Source organism: Dipodomys ordii, unplaced genomic scaffold (genome assembly GCF_000151885.1).
Source record: "Dipodomys ordii isolate 6190 unplaced genomic scaffold, Dord_2.0 Scaffold7, whole genome shotgun sequence".
Classification (NCBI taxonomy): domain Eukaryota; kingdom Metazoa; phylum Chordata; class Mammalia; order Rodentia; family Heteromyidae; genus Dipodomys; species Dipodomys ordii.
The window spans coordinates 3,536,796-3,564,689 of record NW_012267223.1 but is presented as its reverse complement, the minus strand read 5'-3'; the positions used below and the strand labels follow the sequence as shown (position 1 = coordinate 3,564,689).

General features: G+C 42.0%; 1 protein-coding gene across 2 annotated transcripts; it reads right to left on the bottom strand.

Moving 5' to 3' along the window:
• Positions 1-1,586: 1,586 nt before the first annotated feature.
• On the bottom strand, positions 1,587-27,888 carry Acox1 (acyl-CoA oxidase 1, palmitoyl). Of its 2 annotated transcripts, none has more exons than XM_013037869.1 (14): positions 27,768-27,888; positions 27,398-27,557; positions 20,362-20,522; positions 10,789-10,896; positions 9,206-9,325; positions 8,553-8,668; positions 7,538-7,707; positions 7,140-7,302; positions 6,080-6,270; positions 5,535-5,714; positions 5,067-5,172; positions 4,836-4,979; positions 4,332-4,538; positions 1,587-2,422 (listed from the first exon to the last, which is right to left on the bottom strand). In XM_013037869.1, exons 1-14 carry the CDS (start codon positions 27,874-27,876, stop codon positions 2,372-2,374), a joined length of 1,986 nt encoding a protein of 661 aa, XP_012893323.1. In that variant the 5' UTR covers positions 27,877-27,888; the 3' UTR covers positions 1,587-2,371. The 2 variants fall into 2 exon arrangements, with proteins under 2 accessions (XP_012893323.1, XP_012893324.1); XM_013037870.1 differs by lacking the exon at positions 20,362-20,522 and adding an exon at positions 13,328-13,488.
• Positions 27,889-27,894: the final 6 nt, after the last annotated feature.

Below are 27,894 nucleotides of genomic sequence, written 5' to 3'. Positions count from 1 at the left end.
AAAATATAATTCTACTTACAACTGCTACTTGTTCATATAGGTCTTCTTCCATTTTATGTTCACAGTGTCACCTAAACTGAGTAAACTTGTATTTTAAATTTCCTCATAATTTAAACTTAGTTTAATTGTGCCAGGTGCTGGTGCTTACACCTGTAATCCTACTCAGGAGGTTGAGATGAGACTGCAGTTCAAAGCCAACCTGGGCAGGAAAGTCCATGAGATGCTTTTCTTCAATTAACCACTCAAAAACTAGAAGTGGTGCTGTGGTTTAAGTGGTAGAGCCCTGGCTTTGAGCAAAAGAGCTAAGGGACAGTGCCCAGGCCCAGAGTTCAAGCCCTGGGACCAGCAAAAAAAGTAAATAGCTTATTTGTGTGGTATGCTCTTTCTCAGTAGTACAAATCAGTGAGGTTTTACTATACCTTTATTCTTTGATTACACTGAAAAAAATCCAAGACAAAACATTCCAATGTTAATAAAAATACTAACATCAAATGTTGGATTTAGTTTTAAAATAAAACGAGGTGCTAAATCAAGGACAGCTCTATAGTGTGTACAACCTGCTAAGATAGATCCTAGACCTAAGCAGCTGGGTTAGTTAGGTGTATCAGTTCAGAAACATCAGATGCTGCCCACAAATAAGCATCTGTGAGAACTGTATTTGAACAGTGACTGTGAGATGATTATACAGAGAACAGGTCAACATGGTCATTTAACTACTATCAGCACACACCCAAATGGGTGACACCATGCGAATCTCCAGTCCTATCCCGAGTCTCAGTTCTCCCAGGAGAAAGATGAAGGCCAACAAACACGATTTCTGCCATAACCTAAAGTATCACATCACCAGCTCCTCTAGAACAGAGTTTATGTCAGGCCCCAGGTCAGAAAATGGTTTCTGCTGAATTGTATTCTCAGAACTGATAATAGGACTGGTTTCATGAGGCAGTTATCACACATGATCATTAACAAGTTAAAAAAACCCAAGTAGTGTTTTACATTGATTTTCAGAAAAAACATTCATCAAAAGGTAGATAGTGGCTGGGTGTTGTATCACACATCTCCGAAGGATGTTAAGAGTTCCAGTCTAGCCGGACCACATAGTAATAAGTCCCTATGTCAAAAACCAAAAACCTTTAAACATAGAAGGATTACATAGATTTCAATCGACAGACAATTTAGCATAAAAGCTCCTAGAAACAAAGCCAGAAGCTCAATAACAAGGTATTTCCAATCATTTAGTCATACTTTAATGTTTACATTTTTCTGATCCAAAAATCAGAACACATGGTTTCCATGGAAGAATTTTTTTTTCTGTATCATTTCTGGGTGTAAGATGTTTTCATTTTTTTAAAAGTAATTTTACTTTTATTATTAAGGTGTTGTACAGAGTGGTTACCATTTCATAAGTCAGGTAATGTTTTCACTTTTTTAAATGCCAAACACCATGTAACCATTATTTTAATGGTTATGCCAAGATGACTGAATATTGAAAATCTGGATTGTCTCAGGAAATTTAGTAAGGTCACCAAAATTACTTAAGTATCACAGCTGAGGGCTTTTCCCTATACTTATTCTACTAAGATGGAATTATTGGGGATGGGGGAGAAAGAGAGGAAGGAAATCAAATACCACTGATGGAAGGCCCAGCAAAGGTCAAAAGCTAGATTTTGAGCCAACTGTTCTGAACTGTGCAAGAAGCTGGGGACAAAAAGTGTACAGGGCTCCTATAGAAACAATAGAATTCCTGAAGGGAATACCTTCAGGAGCTGTGGGTGCTGCAGTGTGTGGAGATCTTGTTGGAAAATGTTAGTATGACAGCAGCAATGCTTCTGCAGAGAAGGGAAGCAGGCAGAAAACACACCCTCGGGTTAAGGTTTCCAGTTACTTTCTTTCCCACAATTTTCTTCAGTATTGCCTTTAACCAGGCCCCATGGTTGGAGTGGTAAGTCATTTGATAGGGAAGATCTACTGCACATAAAATACCTTTGTTTAAAAACACCTACAGAACCAGCGATTAGCAATCAAAATGTGAAAATAATTAGTATTTAGTAGTTAAAATCCTACTAATGATAAAAAATCATGGCCTACCAGTAGGCACTACTAGCAGCATTTCAAGTGGAAGCTATCATGCTGCGTATCTTAAACTTTCTGAGTGCTTAGCAAGTCTCTTTCAGTGTTAATTGCACTTAAACACATGATTTTTTAAAATTTAATCTCTGAAATCTGTTTATCTTAAAAATTTATATAAAGAAGATAGAGGTCAAGTCACTACTAGTTCTACAGTTCTATGAATTTGATAAAGATTCCACGTAGATCTGTGCATCAGGTAGGAGGAAGCAGCATACAGATGCTTTCTGGAGCACAATGAGCTTCAAAGTTTGGACTGCAGTGGCTTCAGGTGCTTATGGTAAGATTCGTGGACCTAGAGGGAAAGGTAAGAGAGGAAACATTGGTAAACAGCTTGCCATGTGTAAGAACATACTAATTTTTTGTGAGTCAGCACTGGAGCTCGAACTCAGGATTTTGAACTCTTCTTCAGGTTTTTTTTGCCCATGGCTGGCATTCTACCAGTCACACCACATCTTTTATGCTTGCTTAACTGGACATAAAAGTCTTGAGGACTGCCCTGGCTGGTTTTTAATCTCAATCCTTAGATCTAAATTTTTTGATAGCAAGGATAATAGGAGTGAGCCACTAGTGCTGGACTAAAATGACATACTTTTTTTTTTTTTGGTCAGTCATGGGGCTTGAACTCAGGGCCTGGGCACTGTCTTTGAGCTCCTTTTTGCTCAAGGCTAGCTCTCTACCATTTTGAGCCACAGGACCACTTGCAGTTTTCCGGTGGTTAATTGGAGATAAGAGTCTCACAGACTTTCCTGCCTGGGCTGTCTATGAACCATGATTCTCAGATCTCAGCCTCCTGAGTAGCTAGGATTACAGGTGTGAGCCACCAGTGTGCAGAGGGTAAGTTAAATTTCTTTTGCCAGTCACAGGGCTTAAACTCAAGACCTGGGCATACCGCCATGCTTGGCTCCCCAAGAATTGTTGTAAAAACACAGAATGAAAAACAAAAACAAAAAACAAACCTGAGTTCAAATCTAAATATCAATGGGATATTTTATGATAGTTAACTGGTATTGTGCTTGTTTTTAAAGTCTGTATATTTTAGAGTTATGTATTACAATATGTATGGTTTGGGTTTTTTATTTTTAAAGACAATCCCCAGGAAGTGGAACATAGAGGAGGTGGCAATGGAGGATTCTCATCAAACATGCTGCAATGATTTTAAAGCTAGACAAAGGGTACATGGAAGCACACTGAGGTATCTTGACTTTTGCACGTTTGAAAATGTTCAATTAGGGGGGGCTGGGAAGGTGGCTCAATGGTAGAGCTCTTGGCTTGCATGCATGAGGCCCTGGGCTCGATTCCCCAGCACCACATAAGCAAAAAGAAAAAAGCCGGAAGTGGCGCAATGGCTCAAGTGGTAGAGCGCTAGCCTTGAGCTGAGGAGCTGAGGGACAGTGCCCAAGCCCAGAGTTCAGGCCCCACAACTGGACCCCCCCAAAAAAAACAAAAAAAAACCCAAAATGTTCAATTAGGAATATTTAAGAAAAAATTCAAACCCTAGCCGGGTCCTGGTAGCTCACACCTATAATCCTAACTACTCAGGAGGCTGAGATCTGAGGATTGCGGTTCAAAGCCAGCCCAGGTAGAAAAGTCCCAGTGAAATTATTATTATTTTTTTTTGGGGGGGTCTGGTCATGGGGCCTGAACTCTGGGCCTGGGCGCTGTCCCTCAGCTCTTCAGCTCAAGGCTAGCACTCTACCACTTGAGCCATAGCACCACTTCCGGCTTTTTTCTTGTTGCTTATGTGGTGCTGAGGAATTGAACCCAGGGCCTCATGCATGCAAGGCAAGTGCTCTACCACTGAGCCACCTTCCCAGTCCCCCAGTGAAATTCTTATCTCCAATAAACCACCAGAAAACTGGCAGTGGTGCTGTGGCTCAAGTGGAAGAGTGCTAGCCTTGAGCTGAAGAGCTGAGGGACAGCGCCCAGGCCCAGAGTTCAAGCCCTACTTATTGCTGGAATAATCCAGATCTCTTTGAACTTCTTGAGTGGATAAAGACACTGTCATAAGTGGCCACAGGGCTTTCAATGAATAACTGCTTTCCTGAGGCCTTTCCCGCCTCATATTTCAGTGAAGAGGACTGGAAGGATAGCTAGCTATATGTCAGAGCAGTTGCTTAACATGTACAAGGCCCTAGGTTCCATCCCCAGAACCACAAAATGTGAAGAACTCACAAAGTAGCAAGACATTTTTTTTTTTTTACCTCTGTTTTGTTCAGGGGGGATCGCTTGGCCCACTCAAACAAATTATCATATACATTCCCATCATAGCGGCCGAGAATAGAGCCAAGGGTCATATCCTTAAAATCAAAGGCATCAACCAAAGCAACAGCATTGGGGCGAATTTCAGTGAGTAACTCCATTATACGCTGGTTTACTTGTTCAATCTGAGACACTGTTATAATATTCCCCTAGAAGAAACCCAAATAAATAAATTAATAAAATACAGAGATACATTTCTACACATAAAACTATAAAAGAAATAAAAATTATTTTTCTTAACAACAAAATAAGGGGGGTGGGAGGGATGGGAAGGGGAAACAAAGGAGGCTACAATGCTTGATAAGAAATGTACTCATTATCTTGCCTATGTAATTGTAACCCCTCTGTATAGTATTTTCACAATAAAATAAATAAAAAGAAAATCTGAAAAAAGAAAAAAAAAAGAAAAAACAAACAAACAAAATAACTTTCTAGAGAATACTGACCTGAAGGAAATCTCCTGACTTCTGACTGATTCCATACAGAGAATACAAGAGACATAAGTTCTTTAAGACAAGTTTGATGGATTTTTCTTGAATGTTGAGTAGATTTTCTGCAAAGATCTTAACGATCACATAGTGGCAATGCGCCTAGATAGAAAGCAAACAATGAATGCAGTGTGAGACCACCACAATAGGAGAGCAGGCAGGCAGGAAGAGGAGAGAACCACCATTCACCTCACTTGCTCGAACAAGGTCAACGGAAGTTAGGTTCCATGCCACCTCCTTGTTTTTCCTGTGACTCTGTGCAGTCTGAAGGTTTTTAGCAGCCATTTCTACAAGTCTGTTAAGAAATCAAGGAAAAGGGAGCTAAGGAAAATGACCCCCAGAAGCCGGGCACAGTGGCTCCTGCCTATAATCCTCTCTAGTTAGAAGGCTGACATCTACAGATCACAGTTAGAAGCCAGCCTGAGCAGGAAAATCTATGAGATTCTTATCTCCAGTGAACCACCAGAAAACAGAAAGTGGTGCTCTGGCAAAGTGGTAGAGCACTAGCCTTGAGTGAAAAAGCTCGGGGACAGCGTACAGGAGTTCAAGCCCCACAACCAGCAAAATAAAAGTAAAAGGAAAATGACCTCAAGTTCCCAAGCCTACTCTCATCTACCAGGCCCCAAACTCAGAGGCTTCGGGGCTGGGTGAACTTACCTGGATGCACGGAGCTTATAAGCCTCAGTCAGGCTTTCGGGACTGTTGATGTCTATCACAGTCGGCCAGGCTGCCACCTGCTGCGGCTGGATGCGCTGGCTGGGTAGGTCATTCAAGTAGGACACTGTGCCACAAACCAACTTCCCTGAGATCACCTGATTATAGCTTTTCATTAAGAACCTAAAAGTCACCAGAACACATGCTTTTAGTAGTAATTCTAAGCCTAAAATGACTTCACAGTAAAATTCTATTCCTGAATGGTTTCATGTCCTGTGACAGGTGTTTCATACTTACCAGACTGACCTAGAAGATCAAAACACTGAGTCAGAGGGGGTTAGGCTGCACCTAACTATGGTACACTGGATGCACATATGACCATGTCCAAGTATCAACCTCCTTGTATGACTGAGGCTAATAAAAATGCAAAACCCAATGAACCTGGGTTAGGAAAACTAGCAAATCTATGCCTCACATGTGATAAGAGAAGCCACAGGGCAAGAGCAATCAGTGAAAACTGGTGGGGCTATTATGGATTTTGTTCTTACCTGGCCATCTGTAGTAGCATGACTGTGTTTTCTCCCTCGAAGGTGCAGGCTGGGGTGAAAGTGACATAAATATTGGGAATACCACTGCAATGAGAATAGCCATGCCCACCACAAGCCATCCGACACTCTTCGATACCAGCATTTGCTCTCCAGGTGGTGAAGGCCTTAAGCCCAGCAGTGAGGGCATGAAGCTGAGGGGACAAGCACAGGCTGTGAGAACACCCATGGTGCTGAGAAAACAGGGGCCCTCTTCTACCAAGCAAAACTAGCCAATGCACATGTCAACTGGAGAAGCAGGCTCCGACTGCTTGTGAGTTTCCACAGTCCTTTCTAAACTGTTCTACTGCCATCACAATTCCTTTGGCTGATAAATGATCAACATGGTTCGATGTTTAGGATACTTAAAATACTGAAAAACCCACATTAATTAAAAGTTGTATCTTCACATTTGTTCCACTTTCTTTTTTTTCTTTCTTTTTTGTGCCAGGAATGGGGCCTGAGCTTGGAGCCTAGCATTCTTAACTTGGCTTTTTCACTCAAGGTTGGTGCTTTGCCATTTCGCCACAGCTCTTTTTTTTTTTTTTTTTGGGTCGGGTCGTGGGGCCTGAACTCTGGGCCTGGGCGCTGTCCCTCAGCTCTTCAGCTCAAGGCTAGCACTCTACCACTTGAGCCACAGAGCCACTTCCGGCTTTTTTCTTTTTGCTTATGTGGTGCTGAGGAATCGAACCCAGGGCCTCATGCATGCAAGGCAAGCGCTCTACCACTGAGCCATCTTCCCAGCCCCCCACAGCTCTAATTGTGGCTTTTTTCCCAGTTAATTGGAGGTAAGAATCTTACAGACTTTTCTGCTTGGGCTGACTCTGAATGGAGATCCTCAGATCTCAGGCTCCTGAATAGCTAGGATTACAGACGTGAGCCACCAGCCCCTGGGCTTTGTTGTAGTTTCTAAGATCACATAGTTCATTTCAGGAAATCTTTATGTGCAGGCTCTTCTGGATATTTCCAATAGGCAAAGGCAAAACATAAAAACCCACAAAGTGAATGGAGACCAAACACATACCTCAGGCAGCTCAGTCAGGTCTCCTTGGTCGATGCCCTCATTAACTCGATAGTAGGTGTCTTTCATGAATCTGCCTACAAACTGGAAAGCATAGGCAGTGGCCAGAAGTGGAAATAGTTTATATTGCTGTGTTTGAAAATCCAAAATCTGTGGTTCTGGATCCCTACATTACATAGGAAAAAGAAAAATGAATATGGAACTTGCTGTGTGTCCAGTTCTAGTCTAAGCATTGGGCTGGATTCATTTACTTAAGCTTTATAAAGACCCTATAAAAAGCTACTATTATCATCTTCATTTTACAAATGAGAAAAATGAGGGGTTAAGCCCTAGTACACTGGGCTGAGCCAATGCAGGCATCCACGTTGAGAATTCTGAGACCACTCAGAGTACACTCTTACCCTGACTTGATTTCAGACTGGTGCCTCACGGCGCTGTATCGAATGGCAATGGTGCATGCCTTGGACAGAGACTGAGCTGCTGCTCCCACAAGGTAGGACCTGACGAACACCATGGTCCCGTAGGTCAGTTTATTACTGACAGGCTTTACGTACGTGCCATCAGGCTGCACCTGGAAGAACATGGGTGGGTTGATGCTTCTCTCTGTGAGCCCAAGGGGCAGTTTAGTGGATCTCCACACGGGTATCCCTGATGTACCAGCACATCCAGGATTTTGTCTGAGATACTAAATCCCACTCTCCACTCTGCCCCAATGAATCTCAAACTCTCAGAGCAAGGCCTGACAATGAGTTTTTACCCTCCAGGTGATTCTATAAGGCACATAAAAGCTTGAGAGCCATGGCTTTAGCAAGCTAGGTATGCTCTGCACCCCTGCCAACTGCTTTTGATTTCAATGTCCCACTATAAACATCAGAATTAAAATGTGTCACCTTTTGCAGCAGACTCTTATGGCCCCTACATGGGATGCCCCTGCTCCTGTCTCCTTCCCTTTTTTTTTTTTTTGGTCAGTCGTGGGGCCTGAACTCTGGGCCTGGGCGCTGTCCCTCAGCTCTATCATTAGTGCTAGTGCTAGTGCTCTAGACTAGTGCTCTATTACTTGAGCCTCAGCCCCACTTCCAGCTTTCTCTGCTTATGTGGTGCCTCATGCATACAAGGCAAGCACTCTACCACTGAGCCACCTTCCCAGCCCACTTCCTTTTTTTTTTTCAGTCATGGGGCTTGAACTCTGAACCTGGGCTCTGTCCCTCAGCTCTTCAGCTCAAGGCGAGTGCTCTACCACTTGCGCTACAGTGCCACTTCCAGTTTTCTGGTGGTTAATTGGAGATCAGAGTCTCACAGACTTTCCTGCCTGGGCTGGCTTTGAACCATGATCCTCAGATCTCAGCCTCCTATGTAGGTAGGATTACAGGCTTGAATCACTGGCGTCCCGTTCTGTCTCCTTCCTATCTAACATACCTGTGCATACTTCATTAGCATGTTCTCTCTGGGAATACGATAGTTGTCCATCTTCAGGTAGCCATTATCCATCTCTTCATAACCAAATTTGGGGCCAATGTCTCCAACAGAAATACCTACCACAGAAAACAGGAAACACATTTTTTGGGGGAAGTAGTAGTGGTACTAAAGATTGAACGCAGGGCCCCACAGACATGCTAGGCAAAAGTCCTACCACTGAGCTATACCCCCAGCTCTTTTGTAGTATTTTATTTATTTTTATTTTGGTGGTTGTGGGGCCTGAACTTTGGGCCTGGGCACTGTCCCTCAGCTCTTCAGCTCAAGGCTAGCACTCTACCACTTGATCACAGTGCCACTTCCAGCTTTTCTGCTTATGTGGTGTTGAGGAATCGAACCCAGGGCCTCATGCATTCAAGGCAAACACTCTAACACTGAGCCATCTTCCCAGCCCTTGCAGTATTTTATTTTGAGACTAGGTCTAAATTGCTCAAGCTGATGATTTGAACTTGTAATCCTCATGCCTCAGCCTCCCAAGCAGCTCTCACTACAGTCATGTCTGGGTGATGTGAGACATTTATGCTCTTCAATCCCTTTCTTTAGTTGTATCTTACACTTTTTTGTAGAGAAAAGCACTTGTTTTAACTTTTACTTACCTGGCAATGGCTTGTGGGTCCCCATTTCACGAATAGGTACAATGAAGGCATGCAATCCATAGCACTTCCCCTGAGTGTAGAGCTGGGCGAGAACTATGGCATGATTGGAAGTCTTCCCAACTGCAACATCAGACAGACAGGACAGAAGTGAGATACTGCTATATTTTTAAAGATCCATACAAAATGGATCTTTAAAATGGAAATCCATGCAAAATAAGAATCCCAACTCAAGAGCACAGAATGAAGAAAAGACACCAAATAAACATGTCAAAGCTATTTATAGTGAAAATTTGAAGACAACTCAAATTTTTGGCAAGGCAGCAATGACAAATAGAGGGCTAAGGCTGGAGCTCTATTGTAGAGCAACTTCCTAGCAATTGCTGGCTCTGGGTTCCATCCCTTGTACTATGGAAAAAATGATAGGGAATATTATTATTTCATTTTTTTAGAATGTATTAATATTTTAAATATTATCATCTTAAAACTACAGTACTATTCAGGGATGTTTAGATGAAAAACTAAAAAAAAAAAAAAGCCGGGTGCTGGTGGCTCACGCCTGTAATCCTAGCTACTCAGGAGGCTGAGATCTGAGGATCGCGGTTCAAAGCCAGCCCGGGCAGGAGAGACCATGAGACTCCTATCTCCAATAAACCACTAGAAAACCGGAAGTGGTGCTGTAGCTCAAGTGGTAGAGGGCTCGCCTTGAGCTGAAGAGCTGAGGGACAGCGCCCAGGCCCAGAGTTCAAACCCCCGACTGACAAAAAAAAAAAAAAAAAAGCCTGCAAAATACTCATCATTTCTATTTTTGTGTGTGTGTGTGTCGGTCATGGGGCTTGAACTCTGGGCTTGGGCGCTGTCCCTGTGCTCTTCAGCTCAAGGTGATTGCTCTACCGCTTGAGCCACAATGCCACTTCCGGTTTTCTAGTGGTTTATTGAAGATAAGAGTCCCATGGATGGCCTGGAAGGTGGCTCAGTGGTAGAGCGCTTACCTTGCATGCCTGAGGCCCTGGATTCGATTTCTCAGCACCACATAAGCAAAAAGAAAAAAGCCGTAAGTGGTGCTGTGGCTCAAATGGTAGAGCGCTAGCCTTGAGCTGAAGAGCTGAGGGACAGCGCCCAGGCCCAGAGTTCAGGCCCCATGACCGTACCCCCCCCCCAAAAAAAAAAGAGTCTCATGGAGGGCTAGGAAGGTGGCTCAGTGGTAGAGCGCTTGCCTTGCATGCATGAGGCCCTGGGTTCGATTCCTCAGCACAACATAAGCAGGGGAAAAAAAAAAAAAAAAGAGTCTCATGAACTTCCTGCCAGGGCTGGCTTTGAACTGTATCCTCAGATCTTAGCTTCCTGAGTAGCTAGAATTACAGGCATGAGCAACCAGTGCCCGGCGATAATCCTCATTTCTGTGGTACATAAAACAGAAATCTATATAACATGCACAAGAGGAGATGAAATAGCTTAATGTAGTTTAAGATTTACCCTCTGCTTTCTGTATTTCAAACAATATTCTCATATAAGCTCTAAATTCTAAATATAATCTCATAGTGGATCTACAAAATATTCAACAAATGTTCAAAGAATTCACTTACGCCCACCAGGCCACCATTTAATGGATGTAACTGTAGGACTGTTGAGAACGAACTCTTGGGTTTTGGGGTCATACGTGGCAGTGGTTTCTAAGCCTCGGAGATGAGTTCCTAAAAGAAGAAATTATATTCAATTCAGATAAAGCATGGGGGAAATAATCACTGCAGGATAAGATCTTTTTGCCTAGTCCTTCAAGCTCTAGAATTTCAGAGGAAAACAAGATCTGAAAGCAAGAGTCTCCCACATTTCACGTCTATAATGATCTAGTGCATCTGTAACAGTTACTCTGATGAATGAAAATGTACAGGCAGTTTGGATTAAAACAACAACAACAACAAAAACCCAAAAACCAAACAGTAACAATGTACGGATCTAACAAGAGAAGTTCACTGCCACCATTTTACCCCATCTCTAGGGTTCTTTTTTCTTTTTTTTTGGTTGTGGGTCTTGAACTCCAGGCCTGGGTGCTGTCCCTGTGCTCTTCAGCTCAAGGTCAGCGCTCTACCACTTGAGCCACAATGCCACTTTGGTTTCCAGGTGGTTTATTGGAGATAAGAGTTTCGTACTCTCCAGCGCGGGCTGGCTTTGAACCATGATCTTCTTATCACACCTCTGGAGTATCTAGGATTACAGGCATGAGCCACCAGCGCCCAGATTTTTGTTGTTGTTGTTGTTGCAAGATCAGGACTAGAATTCCATACCTGATACTTTGCACATTGGCTGGCATTATACCAACTGAGCCATGAGTCCAATCCCCCATCTCTAAGTTTCAAGTGTGCCAATTCCCGCAACTCAGCACCTTGGAATGTGCTGATAGACTTCAGCTAATGTTTTTGTAAGCTGTGAACTTTATCAGAGTGAATGCTAGAATGTTAAAGGTTTATTTGTTAGAAAAAGTGAATTTTAAAAATTCTTCTAAGGGCCAAACAGTAAAGCTTGCATTCACCCTGTAAATTTTTTTGTCGGTCATAGGACTTAACTCAGGACCTGGGTGCTGTGCCTGAGCTTTTCTGCTCAAGGCTAGTGCTTTGCCATTTTGAGCCACAGCTCCATTTCCAATTTTCTGGTGGTTAATTGGAGACAAGAGTCTTGCAGACTTTCCCGCCCAGGCTGGCTTTGAGCCCTGCTCCTCAGATCTCAGCCTCCTGAGTAGCTAGGATTACAGGTATGAGCCACTGATGCCTAGACACCCTACCGAGTTCTAATGCCAGGCCTTAACTTAATCCTAGTGTTCCCGAATGTGATAAAGAAGAGTTCCCAGTTTTGTGTGTTTACCAGAGATAAATAACACACCAGGACATCTGCCAAAATTCCTTGAAGAGTTATAAAAAACAAAACAACAACAAAAACATGTCTTGGTGGCATTTTCTCTAATAATACTTGTACTGAGGACCTTTTTTTTTTTTTTACATCAAACTAGACCTCACTGAACACTTGGAAATATTTAGAAACTTCTAAATTGAGTAACAGAAATGGCCAGTTTACATGTGATCTGAATGGGAGTCAAGAAAGTAGAGACTTCGGAAATTCCTTTACCAAAGATGATTTTACAGAAAAAAAAGGCACCTTAAACATAACAAAGACAAATGTTTTCAAATGTGTAACTGAGCTGAATAGTGTTCCATTTGCAGTTTTAAAAAGTTCCCATAAGGAAGTGGCGCTGTAGCTCAAGTGGTAGAGCACTCGCCTTGAGCTGAAGAACTGAGGGACAGCGCCCAGGCCCAGAGTTCAAGCCTCATGACTAACAAAAAAAAAAAAAAAAAGTTCCCATAAAATATTAGTCAGCCCTGAGTAAGAAGAGCCCAGAGTGGAAAGAAGTTGGCAGAAGTAAACGAATGGCAGAGATAGCAATTCAGCAGCGATGATGAGAGGAACGGTTGGCACCCTCATTCCAATCTAGATATGTGAAGAATGGCAGGTGGGGGTGGTGAGAAAAAAGAAAGATGTTTCACATAGAATTTGAAGCAAATGCCTAGGAATACAATTTTTCTTAATTTCTAACCTCTGGCCAAGCTACCTTCAGAACTTTTTTTTGCATTTATTGAATCAAGGAACAAATAATTTCTAAGCACAAAAGGCTGCATGTTCTGATTATAAGAAGCTATTAATTCCCCTTATGCAAGTCAAAAAGCACCCAAACCTTGACTGTGTATTTCTTCTGAGATTTGTAAAGGTTGCATTAGGGTATCAGTAAGTATTTAGAGATTAATGAATATAATGGATCGGATCAGGTTCTAGGTACACAGGTTCTACACTACTTGAATGAACTTGAAGAAAAGTCATGTGGTAAGGAAAGCCTGACTTTCTTACTGATCTCCTGATGAGGATACATGAAAAAATAATCAGTAAATCACTAGAATAATACAATGTTTAATTTTCACTAACCAAAAACCAATGTCCATGTACAAAGCTGGCATGCTGCAGGAGAATCTCATCTAAAAAGACTACCATATATTGACACACTAGCATCTGGCAGGCACGCCCTATGTGTCTAGCTGGTGAGGCCTGCCCCACCCAGAAGGTAGACAGAATGCACTGTACCATGACCCATCTCTGTCTGGGCATAAGTGCCAGTGATCTCCAAATTCCAGGCTGGCATGAAGAAGCGCTCCTGCTGCTCTGCGGTGGCCTGGTGAAGCAAGGTGGGCAGGAACATGCCCAAGTGAAGATCCAAAGGTTCGGGCCGCCCTCGGTGCACAAAGCTTCGAAGAATTACCAAGGATGGACATTTGAGAGAAGCATCATCAGGTGTAAGAGAATCAACAATTTACAGACAGAGCAAGGGAAGGAGAAAAAAAAAATCTTCGGTGAGTATGGATTAGTTAAGTGCACTTCATTACGGATGGGAGCACTGCCCCTTTCTGTATTGCTTTATGATTCTCAGCAATTTTCATTGCTTGTAGCAGGATCCATTCAGAGATCACAGCCCATACAGCACAATACCGTGTGTATGAGACAGAGACTCTGACCTGACAATGGATGGAAATGAAACTTTTGGAGAGATTACATGGAATAGAGAATTAAGGTGGCACAAGTGCTTACTGGAATGGGAAGGAGACAGAATGCAATATAATCTCCTAGAGTAAGGTTTTGTTCCAGATGCAACTTAATTAATGCTTCTAGGCAGGGATATTTTGTCCATAGAATATCCAGCATCAGATCCAGATTCATCATGTCGAATATTCAGTCATGCCCTACTAAAACAAATACAAAAATCGACAGTGCTCTTCATCTCAATAATTTCAGAAATTAAAAAGCATGCAATTTCTAGTGAAAATCATAACAATTACAAACACAGATTTGTGTATAATAACTTTGTCATTACAATTATGTACTAAATATCACAAATGATAATAAACACCTTGTTTCGGTCTTAAATCCATTTTCTGGTTAATTATTGTCCATTAAAAGTTTACAAGCATTGTCTGGATATAGTGGTGCATACTTGTAATCCCAGCATTTAAGAAGATAGAAAATTTGAGACCAGCTTGACACATATAGTGGGTATGAGGCTACTCTGGGTTACATACAAAGACCCTTCTTTAAAAAGACAAAAGCTGAGCACCAGTGGTTCATGCCTGTAATCCTAGCTACTCAGGAGGCTAAGATCAAAGGATCATGGTATGAAGCAAGGCTGGGCAGAAAAGTCTATAACAGTCTGTATCTAATTAAGTGGCAAAAACGCTGATGTGGGGATATTGCTTAAGTGTTAGACACCAGCCATGAGCAAGAGAGCCTGATGCCGAGTTCAAGCCACAATATAAAGAAACGTCATCATCTACTTGTCTTCTGGGTGAGGAAATTATTGCATAAGTACAACATAGGATATACCAAAAACCTAAAGCTATCCTTGGAAGGATGACAAGTGGAAATTCCACAAGATGTTATCACTTGTAGAAACTGGGTAAAAGATTTATAAATTCTCTTGGTACTATTGGTACTATTTTTGAAACTTCCTATGAATTTACAATCACTTCAAAATTAAAAAGAAAAAAAATTCCCATAAAAACACAGCATGAGGGCTGGGAAGGTGGCTCAGTGGTAGAGCGCTTGCCTTGCATGCCTGAGGTCCTGGGTTTTCCCCAGCACCACATAAGCAAAAAGAAAAAAAGCCGGAAGTGGCGCTGTGGCTCAAGTGGTAGAGCGCTAGCCTTGAGCTGAAGAGCTGAGGGACAGCGCCCAGGCCCAGAGTTCAGGCCCCACAACTGGACCCAAAAAACAAACAAACAAAACTAAAGGGTATCACTCAAGTGGGAGTGTTTGTTTAACAAGCTCTAGGCCCTAGGTTCAACCTTCAGTACTACAAACAAAATAAATTTTAAAAATTAAAAATGAACTTGGAGTCTCAGGTTTGGAGTATATCTCAGTAGTAGAATTTTTATTTACTATGCTCAAGAGCTGAAGAGTTGAGGGACAGTGCCCAGGCCCACGACAGGACCGGACCCAAAAAAATAAAGTAAAATAAAAAATATATAAATATAAATAAATAAATTATATATATATAGTATATATATATATACATATATATACACACACACACACACTCTTAGCAGAGTAGTAGGTCAAACTACTACCATCAGAAATGTTATAAGGAGAAAGGGACAGTTTTGTTTTTTACTTAAACCAAGTATTTAATGTAAAATGTTGATGATTCATGATAATGACTAAATATTACTTTAAAATCATTTATTATAAAATAACAAAGCACCAACATTGTATTAGCCAAGTGATAGCGAGTTCTTTGTAACTGTAACATCTCTCTATCCACAAGGTTCAAGACTGGAAAGGCTAACAGCCCACACAGGATGGACACACACACACACACACACACACACACACACACACACACACACACACACACACACACACACACACACACACACACACACACTTAATAATAAATGGGGGAGGAATAAAATTAAAATAGCATCTCTGTGCACAGCATGATTATAATCCTAGGATATCAAGAGCAACAAAACACCAGCAATAATAAGCAAATTGAGAACAGAAATAGTCTATAAGGGAAAAAAAAGAAAATCAACTGCATTCTTAAGATCATTCACTTAGAAAACCCAGTGAAGAGAAAGACAATTTATGAAGAAACCAAAATTTTAAATTTTAATTAAGCAACTTAGCTCAGGATATAAAACATGTATTTAAAAATACAAGGCCTGAGTTCAATTCCCAGAATAAATAAAAATTTAAGAGACAGAATTCAAATTCCTAATGCAGCATGAATAAAAAAATATGCAAGATGAGGGACAGCGCTCAGGCCCACAGTTCAGGCCCCACGACCAGACACCCCCCCAAAAAAAAAATACATATGCAAGAGTTGACTGCTAGTAGCTCACACCTGTAATCCTAGCTATTTAAGAGGCTAAAATCTGAGGATCAGTTCAAAGCCAGCCCAGATAGAAAAGTATGAGACTCTTTTATTTTGGCTGGTTATGGGCTTGAATTCTGGGCCTGCGCACTGTCCCTGAGCTCTTCAGCTCAAGAAAAGCGCTCTACCACTTGAGCCACAGTGCCACTTCCGCTTTTCTGGTGGTTAATTGGAGATAAGAGTCTCACAGACTTTCCTGCTCAAGTTGGCTTTCAACTGTGATCCACAGATCTCAGCCTCCTGAGTAGCTAGGATTACAGGTATGAGCCACCAGTGCCCAACTTGCCTACATATTTCTAAAAAACACTACAGGAATTTTTAATTAATGTAGTATTACAGTCTTTATTTTCTTGGGAAGAGCTGTTAGTCTTCTCAGATGAGAAAAAAGACAGACAAAAAAGAAAAAAAAATACGTAGGCAAGAGTACCAAATATGTTTATCTTGATATATTAACAATGGGTTTATCCTATCAGATTTAAAAATATATTACAAGCAACTAGACAAATTTATGTCAGAAGACAAAAATAATCAGTATAAGCCAGGCCCTGATGGCTCACACTTATAATCCTAACTACTCAGAAGGCTGAGATCTGAAGGTGGTGGTTTGAAGCCAATCTTGGGAAGAAAAGTCCCTGTGAGACTCTTATCTCCAATTAATCACTCAAAAACTGGAAGTGGGGCTGAGACTCAAAGTTGTAGAGTGCTAGCCTTGAGTAAAAGAGCTCAGGGACAATACCCAAGTCCTGAGGTAAAGCCATACAACCAACATAATAATAAGAACAAAAAAAAGGAGGAGGAAGAGGAAGAAAAGGAGGACTATAGTTAAGGTTCCAGAAAAAAAATTAAACTATTACAAAATTCTCAGCAAGCTAGAAAAACAGGAAGGAGAGCCACTAGTTGACAGACGTAAGAAATCTAAGCCTAGGGCCAGTGGCTCACGCCTGTAATCCTAGCTACTCAGGAGGCTGAGATCTGAGGATCGCAGTTCAAAGCCAGCCTGGGCAGGAAAGCCCCTGACGCTCCTATCTCCAATAAACCACTAGAAAACCTGAAGTGGCACTGTGGCTCAAGTGGTAGAGTGCTCGCCTTGAGCTGAAGAGCTGAGGGACAGCGCCCAAGCCCAGAGTTCAAGCCCCAGAACCGACAAAAAGAAAAGAAAAGAAAAGAAAACCTTATGGGATTCATTCTCACACTGTATCATATACAAGTCAAAGCATGAAATACAAACCAAACCAAAGGAGAAGAAAACAGAAAATAATTATCCAAGTTATAGAAAGGAGAAAATTTGTAACTACTCAGAGTAAGCACGTTGAATAACTCACGCTAAAAAAAATTCAACAAAGCAGAAAATAGTAGAAAAAAGATGGATATAATACCATCAGGTAAGATCAATATACAGACCCTATTTAAATACTTTAATACTCGAGAGGTAAAAAAAAAACCCTCATTTTATACACAGAAAATGCAAACAGCAAGTCAAAATATGCAATAATATCCAGGATCACTAGGAATTATACATTAAAACTTTATTTTTTGCCAGGACTGGTACTTGCACTTGGCTCTCCCCACTCAAGGCCAGGTGCTCAACCACCTGAGCCATGCCTCGAGTTCCAGCTCTTTGCTAGCTCACTGTTTAGTCTGCCGTCCCTACTGGATTGTCAGTCGCAGCCTCCTGAGTAGCTAGGACTACAGACCTGAGCTTATAGGCCTGATGCCCAATTAAAAAATTAAACATTTAAATGTTAGCTATCTATTAAAGTGACCATGTTGCTAGGGCTATGGAGACACAGGAACATTAAGATGTTACATATATTGTAAACTGGTTCTAGGAAAAGCTTGTAATTATGCAATAAACATTACAAAATGTTTATTCTCTCCAATGCAGTTATTCATCTCTGAGAAAGATATTCTGAAGGTACAACGCCAAAATGCCAGGTACCAATCCTAGAGACTTGTTCATGCCTAGAGCTACATACCTCTAGCCCCAAAATACAGGTCCTCCAAAGATGCTATTATCAGTTGGGTTCAGGTAGCTCATGCCTGTAATCCTAGCTACTCAGGAGACTGAGAACTGAGAATCACAGTTCAAAGCCAGCCTGGGCAGAAAAGTCTGTGAGACTCTTAGCTGTAATTAACCACCAGAGAACCAGAAATGGTGCGCTGTGGCTCAAGTGGTAGAGCACTCACCTTGAACCGAAGAGCTCAGGGACAGCACCCTAGCCCAAAGTTTAAGCCCCACAACCGACCAAAAAAAAAAAAGGTACTATCATCACTGCTGGTAAGGAAACTAGAATAACCCAATACTAGGGAAAAAATCTCATGGGAGTCCAAGAAGAAAAGGATCACTTGGGAGAGGATAGTGGGAAAGTTGTGAGAAAAAGACGAATGACAGAACAGCAAGTTCACTACCTGTTTTTCAAGTTTATAAGGAAGAAAAGTGTTTTGTTACATATTTACATTATCCATGAGGGGGAATCTACAAAGACATTGTAGCCTTCTTTTAGGAGAACTATATTATATAAGTAAGATTTACATTCCTAAAGGATAATTTTCCTAGGAAACATCCCTACCTCAACATGTCTAAGAGCAAGCACACTACCTGCCTTGTGATCTAAAGAAATGTATGGTCATAATGGTAATGTTGGAGCAAGTTCTATAGGCCACTCCTTCAAACCCAGAATCCTCAGGGAGCACTGTTCTTCAGCACGGTCCATGACCTTTGACTAATGTCACAGAGCCAGTATCTGAAGTTTCCTGGCATGCATGCATGCCTTTACAGGAAAGGCACACTCTAGAGGGCAAAGATAAGCGGACAGGAACACTTTCCACAGGTGACTGGCTTGCCTCTTAATGGAGAGGGTCTTTTTTACCTATCTTCAGAAGCTAATATTGTCACATAATACAAACTAACCAACAAACCAACTAGCTTACATACATGTCAATGACCGAAAGTCAAGAAAGAACATAAAATTCCAGCAAGAAGCAAAACTTAATCTTACAAAAAGGCAAAATTGGCTCAAAATATACTGAACTGGAGGCTATGTGGGAAAGAAAATTTAAAATACAAACTTGCCTATAGCAACATGGGATCAAAGTCCAATTTTTTTTTTTTTTGCCAGTCATGGGGCCTGAACTCTGGGCCTGGGCACTGTCCCTCAGCTCTTCAGCTCAAGGCTAGCGCTCTACCACTGGAGCCACAGTACCACTTCCAGCTTTTTCTGCTCATGTGGTGCTGAGGAATCGAACCCAGGACCTCATGCATGCAAGGCAAGCACTCTACCACTGAGCCACCTTCCCAGCCCCTCAAAGTCCAATTTCTATTCTTATCACAGTAAGTTCAGAATTTCATTTCTTTTACTCTCAATTTGAAATTCAGGGAAAATAGATGTGACGTATTTTGTAAACAAAGGCAGAAACAGACAAACAAGCCCCGGAGTATTTCACATGTCTCCTATGAATGATACATGATTATTAAAGTTAAATACAATCTACAATAAATACTAAAACAAGCCGGGTGCTGGTGGCTCACACCTGTAATCCTAGCTACTCAGGAGGCTGAGATCTGAAGATTGTGGTTCAAAGCCAGCCCAGGAAGGAAAGTCCATGAAACTCTTATCTATAATTTATCACTAAAAAGCTAAAAGTGAGGCTCTAGAGCTAGTTTTGAGCAAAAAAGCTCAAGGACAGTGTCCAGGCCATGAGTTCAAGCTCACAGCACAAAGAATACTTGAAAAAAAAATGAGAGTGCTATACTAAAAACTATTTTAAGATTACAAAATCTGAATGCTGACAAGTTACATGGATCCATGCAACTTATGTACGTGCAAACTCCAGGAAGGGTGTATCTTCCTTGCCTTAGGTAACCTTTTGTCAGGCTGTAAATTCAGCACCTGTGTCCCGACTCTGGAATCCCAGGTGTTTAGGAAGGTGTTTATAGTAGAAGACCATAAACAGAATCTAGTCTTCACTAGATTCTTCACTGATTGGGATCGATGTATTCCTTAAGCCAATTCCATAAATCAAAAAGCAACCGAATAACAAAATGAAATTTTTCCAGATTCTCACAATGCTTCTTCCTTCCCTTTCTTTACTCCTTCCTGTGATAGTGAGGGATGAGACTGAGTGGCTCCCACCTGGTTTAAATGGGAAGTCTTGATGTGGGTTGCCCATGGACCCTCAGATTCAGACTAACCGTGGCCCATTTCCGTCTGGGCGTAGGTGCCAATTATCTGGAGTTCCTGGGACGCGTTCAGCCATTTCTCTTGCTGAGCAGTGGTGCCCTGATTCAGCAAGGTAGGAATAAACATGGAGTAATTGAGGCCCACAGGTTCCACAAAATTGACCAATTGTAGTCTACAGGAGAGAAAAAAAAAGGATCTCAGCCTTACTCTAGAAACTACATCCTACCAGTAACCATTCATTCCTATCACATATGCTTGACCTTCAGCATGAAGACTAAGCTGAAACCCCTTTCTTATGAAATTAAATGTAAAACTAACCATTTACTATCTAAAAAGCCAAGAGCAGGACCTGAAGCATTTCAGCATCCCAATGCCCTTTCACCTTGACTTTTTCTGGTGCTGGAGATGGTAGCTAGAACCACCCAGCCACATCTCTAATTTCCAGATTTCTCTTTAAATCTACACTTAATCCAAAACAATTCATTCTGTTGGTGTTATCTGCTGGTTTGATGGGTTGGATTTTGCTTTAAGATCCCTATTTACATATTTACACACAAATGGTCACAAAACTCACCAAGAACACTTTCCACTTTTCAGTCTGTTTGATATACTAGTCACCAACACAACCTTTTCTGCTGATTAGAAAACTATTCTGGTAATGAAGGAAAAAGAAATTCTTGCAAATTATGACTGGCCAGATATTTTAGTATTTGTTTGTGCATTACTTTCAGGTTTGGCTTGTTTCAAAGACAAAATGACATTCCACAGAATTGTTAACAAAACCTCCTAAGAATAATATATATATATTTTTTTGTCGGTGGTAGGGCTTGAACTCTGAGCCTAGGCGTTGTCCCCGAGCTCTTCAGCTCAAGGCAAGCGCTCTTACTACTTGAGCCTCAGTGCCACTTCCGATTTTTTGAGTGGTGTATTGGAGATAAAAGTCTTACAGACCATGATTCTCAGGTCTCAGACTCCTGAGTAGCTAGAATTAAAGGCTTGAGCCACTGGCACCTGGCTAAGAATAATTTAAACTACCTTTCCCTAGATGATCTAAGTAAACATTATGAAGACATTCGATGAAATAATCAAAATAGGGATTACACACCCTGGTTAACATTAGCTATGTTGTCCTGTAGCTGTTCTAAGGGTCTGTTGTATACATTTTTTTTTTTTTTTTGGGTCTGGTCGTGGGGCCTGAACTCTGGGCCTGGGCACTGTCCCTCAGCTCTTCAGCTCAAGGCTAACGCTCTACCACTTGAGTCACAGCGCCACTTCCAGCTTTTTTTTTCTTTTTTGCTTATGTGGTGCTGAGGAATCAAACCCAGGGCCTCAAGCATGCAAGGCAAGCGCTCTACCACTGAGCCACCTTCCCAGCCCTGTTGTATACATTTTTCCTTGCATTTTATTATTTTTCTCAAGTTTTTGGTTGTAGTTGGCAAAAGTGGTATGTGTGTGTGCCTACACTTTCTATCAGTGTGACCAAATACCTGAGCCAAACAATTTAAGGAGTGGGGCTGGAGACTTTGCTCAGGGTTTCAGAGCTTTCAAGCCATCACGAAGGGAAGGGTATGGCAGAGCCGGGCAGTGGAAACAGAAGCCTATTCTGTACTTTGACCTTGTTGTATACCTAAAGAGCTTAAAGTACAGTTTACACCTCACCTAAGCAATCTTGACTTCTCCAGGCATAACTAGAAATGCTGTCACCACCAGTTTATTTTGGCTTATGAAACAGCGCAGCACAGACCAAGGAAAGAAGGGAAGATCTTCACTCCACTGTGGGAGACCCTAAAGCCATTCCCATAGCCTTCAAGGAAGCAGTAGCACATGTACTGTATACTCTCTGATTGTCCTATTTCCTCAAGAAATCACAACTCACTTAGAAACAATTCTCCATGGAGGCTCTTAAATATTAAATACTTTCAATTAGCCAAAATTAATTAATTATTACAAGTGCTCCCAAAGGAAGTAACTTTTGTGCCCAAGTACTTTTGGTAAAAGTCAACAAAAGCTGCTCATTAGCATCAGTGGAAAATATTTTCTTGCTACCAATAGTTTCAATCATACCTTGAGGGTAAAAGTCACTTTTAGTGGGGATTGTAGTTCAATGGTAGAGTGCTGGTCTAACTAGTACAAGGGTCTAGATAGCGAGCAGAGGAGGAGAAAAGAGATGCTGGGTCAAACATGTAAACCAAGAGATAACCAACTAGTAAACATCTAAATGAACAACAATTAAATACACAAATCTAAGCTAGGAGCATGGCTCAGGTAATAGAATCCTTGCTTAACAAGCATGAGACCCTGATCTCTAGCTCTGGGGGGAGAAAATTCCATACTCTAGGACTTCTACTGACATCCAGAGTTGGTTTAAACTAGGAGTATGAAGAAAAGGCAAGGTAGTTTTCAAGAACTTCAAGGGAGCAGCATCTCACTTCCCTGTACACAAGTTCCATAATTCACAAAATGGACTTCTCACAGAAACAAGCACCAAAAGCCTGGTGAGATGGATACACAGACAGGAACGGCACAGTGCACAGGCATTCTGTGTTTCTCTAAAACCAACAGTTACACATTTCCAATTCCCTTCTAAATACACAGAGAGGAAAAGAATACACCAGAATTTCTGAGAAAAAAGCACTAATTAAGGTACCAAAACTGGTACAACGTCTCACTCTATTTCCCATGAGGGAAATGAGAGGGATGAGTAATCTAGTTAAGTCCTTTGAGAATTACAAAATGTCCCAATAAGGGTATTAATTCAAAGGTAATTTTAGGAAACAGAGAAAAATGGTATACATACAAAAAAAAACATTAAATATTTTTTGTTCTTAAAATACTAAGATTTTCTTTTTTGAGGCTATGTGAAATAACTCAAGAACAAAATGCTTAAAAGAAGGCTTGTACTTAAATGCTTAATCCCTCCTAAGATGCTTTCCAAGAAATAGCTTTAATTACTTTTATAATTTTTTGAGTGTGCTAGGGATTGAACACAGGGTCTTGAGCATGCTAAGCATGTGCTCTGCCACTGAGCTATGCCTCCAGCCTCAAGCACACCAACTTTAAAAACCATAGATCCTAGCTGGACACTGGTGGCTCATGCCTGCAATCCTAGCTACTCAGGAGGCTGAGATCAGAGGATCGAGGTTCAAAGTTAGGGACAGTGTCCAGGCCCAAGTTCAAGACCCAGGACCTGGAAAAACAAAACAAAACAAGCCACTGGCTGCTAAGATTTAAAAAAAATAAAAAAATAAAAAGCAAAAAGCTGGCTGGTGTCCATGATCTTTACCCCATATAAAAGAACTTTATCCTAGTTCATTGTGATTCATTAGAATCTGGTTACACATTATGAACCACAAGTTATGAAAATTACCCCTGCTCTGAAACATGTTGCATTATCCACTTTTAAAAAATCTCACCTGGGCTGGGATGTAGCTCAGTGGCAAAGCGCTTGCCTAGCAAGCGCAACGTCCTGGGTTCGATCCCCAGTACCAAAAAAAAAAAGAAAAAAAAAAAAAAATACAGTTAAAAAATCTCGCCAGGCGCCAGTGGTTCACACCTGTAATCCTAGCTACTCAGGAGGCTGAGATCTAAGGACTGTGGTTCAAAGCCAGCCCAGGCAGGAAAGGCCATGAAACTATTTCCAATAAACCACCAGAAAACCGGACGTGGTACTGTGGCACAAGTGATAAAGTCATTGAGCTGAAGAGCTCAGGGACAGCAATCAGGCCTGAGTTCAAGACCCAGGACCCACACAAAAAAATCTCTCTTCTTCCATTTACTTTAAGAAATATTGGGCTTAAGCCGGGCGCTGGTGGTTCACGCCTGTAATCCTAGCTACTCAGGAGGCTGAGATCTGAGGATCGCAGTTCAAAGCCAGCCCGGGCAATAGAGACCGTGAGACTCCTATCTCCAATAAAACCACCAGAAAACCGGAAGTGGCGCTGTAGTTCAAGTGGTAGAGCGCTGGCCTTGAGCTGAAGATCTGAGGGACAGCGCCCAGGCCCAGAGTTCAAGTCCCACGACCGACCAAAAAAAAAAGAAAAGAAATATTGGGCTTAAATTTGGGGCCTTGAAGCATTTCTTTCCCTTTAGCTGCTCTTAAACTTGAGCCACACTGCTAATTCTGTCTGACTTATTACTGATTAACTGGAGGTTAAAAGCCTCTCAGGACCAAGGGCCAGTAGCTACCACCTAAAATCCTAGCAACTAAGGAGGCTGAGATCTGAGGATCATGGTTCAAAGTTAGTCTGGGTAGGAAAGACCATGAGACTCTTATCTCTAACCACCAAAAAGCCCAAGTTTCAAGAGGCAGAGTGCCAGTCATTAGTGAAAAGGCTAAGAGAGTACCCAGCCCCTAAGCTCAAATATTAGTAGTACTGGGACATCCACACAAAAAAGATCTTACTAGATCTGCCTGGGCTGGCTTTGAACTCAGATCCTTAGATTTCAGCCTCCGAGTAGCTAGGATTATAGGTTTGAGCCACAGGTGTCTGGCTAATTTTTACTAACTTTGCTAGGATGTACTCTGAGCCGAGATCCCCAACAGCCATGAATTACAAACTTGAGAAACAAAAATAAGTATTTAACTGGGTATTTAGTATTTACACTGGTATTTATTAATTGATGATACTGTGACTTACAATAAATAAAGGCAAAACAATGAGTAAACAAACAAATGTTCGGATCAGTACTGGGGCTTGAATTCCAGGCCTTGTACTCTGGCTAGGCTTTTTTAATCATGTTTGGAATTTTACCACTTTGAACACCGCTAGTTAACTGGAAATAAGAATTTCTACGATGTGTCTGCCAGGGCTGGCTTCAAACCCCCATTCCATCTCAACTTCCTAAGTAGCTAGGATTTCAAGTGTGAGCCATCTGTTCAGTGCTTGGGTAACAGAGGATTTTTTTTTTTTGGTCAGTCTTAGGGCTTGAACTTAGGGCCAGGGTGCTGTCCCTGAGTTTTACCACTTTGAGCCACTGTACTACTTCCAATTTTCCAGACTTTTCTGCTTGGGCTGGCTTTGAACTGCAGTCCTCAGATCTCAGCCTCCTGAGTAGCTATTTTTTGTTTGTTTGTTTGTCAGTTGTGGGGCCTGAACTCTGGGCCTGGGCGCTGTCTCTTAGCTCTTCAGCTCAAGGACAGCACTCTATCACTTGAGCCACAGTGCCACTTCTGGCTTTTTCTGCTTATGTGGTGCTGAGGAATTGAACCCAAGGCCTCATTCATGCAAGGCATGCACTCTACCACTGAGCCACCTTCCCAGCCCCCAGAGAGTATTTTTGATAGATGAAACAGTAGAGCTGTGGGAAAAAATTTCCAATTTCTTTGGGGATTTTCTTCTAATAAACTCGTTTATGTTCACAATAATAACCTATCAACTTGTAAACAGACACCAAATACAATAGTGGCAGTAGTATAAGGGAGTTATAATTACATGTTTCATCCATTTTGGTTCTTGAAAATTCATAAATTTCATTTTTTAAGGTACTATGAATTGAACCCAGGGTTTTGAACATGCTAGGCAAGTGACCTCCCATGGAAGCTACATCTCTAACCTAAATTTTAACTTTTTTTTTGTTGTTGTTGTTGGTCATAGGGCTTGAACTCTGGGCCTGGACTCTGTCCCTCAGCTCTTCAGCTCAAGTCCAGCACTCTTCCTATTGAGCCACAGTGCCACTTCTGGTTTTCTTTTTTTTTTTTTGTCGGCCGTGGGGCTTGAACTCTGGGCCTGGGCACTGTCCCTCAGCTCTTCAGCTCAAGGCAAGCGCTCTACCACTTGAGCTACAGCGCCACTTCCGGTTTTTCTGGTGGTTTATTGGAGATAGGAGTCTCACGGTCTCTCCTGCCCGGGCTGGCTTTGAACAGCGATCCTCAGATCTCAGCCTCCTGAGTAGCTAGGATTACAGGCGTGAGCCACCAGCGCCCGGCTACACTTCTGGTTTTCTGAGTGGTTTACTGGAGATAAAGAGTCTCATGGACTTTTCCTGCCTGGACTGGCTTTGAATTGCGATTCTCAGATCTCAGCCTCCTGAGTAGCTAGAGTTACAGGCTTGAGCCACCAGTATCTGGCCCCAAATTTATTGATAACAATATTGGAGCTCTTTCTCTTTATGCCAAAATAATCTTGTACTAGAGTGTTTACTAAAGCTAAGGAGCAAAGTATCCCTATTTCTATATATTATTTAAAAAGCACAAGAACAGATTGTCTGAAAAAGGACATACTCTCTCCAACACTAAGACCAAAGCAGGCATGTTTTATACACTTGATCTTAACCAAAAGACCAAGAAAGTGACCAAGGTAGATGCTTATGCCCAAGACAGCCATTTAACTCTCAATAAATTCAGCAATGCTGGCTTCTTAGAATTCCATATTCCTTCTGAGGCTGACTGAGGTTCTTCACTTCATTCACCCTTCTATGAAGATTGTCATCAGCAAATAAAAATATGATCTGCTACTGCCTCAAAATACTTAAAATGTCTTGGGTCATCAACTGAAAAAAAATCCTTCAAAATTCAGAAAACTTAGCCAAGCAGCTTCCCTTTTATAAAACAAAGGACTAGGTATTTTACATTTAAATAACTCAAAATTAAGATGCCTGGAGCAACATAATCTTTTTTTTGGGGGGGGTCCGTTGTTGGGGCCTGAACTCTGGGCCTAGCCGCTGTCCCTCAGCTCTTCAGCTCAAGGCTAGCGCTCTATCACTTGAGCCACAGTGCCACTTCCGGCTTTTTTTCTTTTTGCTTATGTGCTGCTGAGGAATCGAACCCAGGGCCTCAGGCATGCAAGGCAAGAGCTCTACCACTGAGCCACCTTCCCAGCCCCCAAAATAATCTTTAAATGAGATTTTGGAGTTGAGAATGAGAACTCTAGCATGTTTATTCATGCTAGATACCACAGAAATCACATTACTTTTCCATACATAAAGCCTTAATGTGACATGATACTTCCAACTTGGAACCTTCAAATAAATGTCAAGCACAAAGACCAACTTAACTGTACAGTCTGGACTTGGAGTATTTGCCCCGGGCTAAGTTAAAAGCATACCTACCTTTTAAACCACATGATTTCATTAGGGTCTGCAATGCCAAACTCCCTTATCTTCTTTACCATGATGGCACTCTTCTTGACAGCCGCCTCATAACGCTGGCTGCGAGTGAGGAAGTTATAGTCCTCATGCTGGAAATCTGGGTCATTCACAATCAAGTCCTCTGCAAAGAGAGTGAAGAACAAGAAGACTGACATCACCTCTCAATCAGCAGGTCTGAATAAAGGGCGGTGCGCCCCCCCCTTCCAACCCAGCCACAGTGGGGGCTCCCCGCTAAACCTCACAGCGCCCTCCTCCGTTCCTCCCCAAGGTGAGGTCCCAAGCCTGGCGGGGGGTGGGGGTGGGGCGGGGAGGCTCGGCCGGCCGCACTCACCGATCTCCCGACGACGCCGGGTGTTCTCGGGACCCCCGTCCAGGATGTGTGTGATGAGCTCCGGGTTGAAGGTGGCGGAGGCCCGCTCCCTGCGCAGGTCGGGGTTCATGGTGTCGGCCAGTGCCAG

Coding starts and splice junctions, on each gene's coding strand:
- Acox1 (XM_013037869.1), bottom strand. CDS start 27,876: ATGAACCCCGACCTGCGCAGGGAGCGGGCCTCCGCCACCTTCAACCCG. Junction 10,897..20,361: donor CCAGACGGAAATGGGCCACG/GTTAGTCTGAAT, acceptor TTCTTCTTTTAG/GAACTCATCTCCGAGGCTTA. Junction 5,715..6,079: donor ATGCTACTACAGATGGCCAG/GTAAGAACAAAA, acceptor GGTGACTTTTAG/GTTCTTAATGAAAAGCTATA.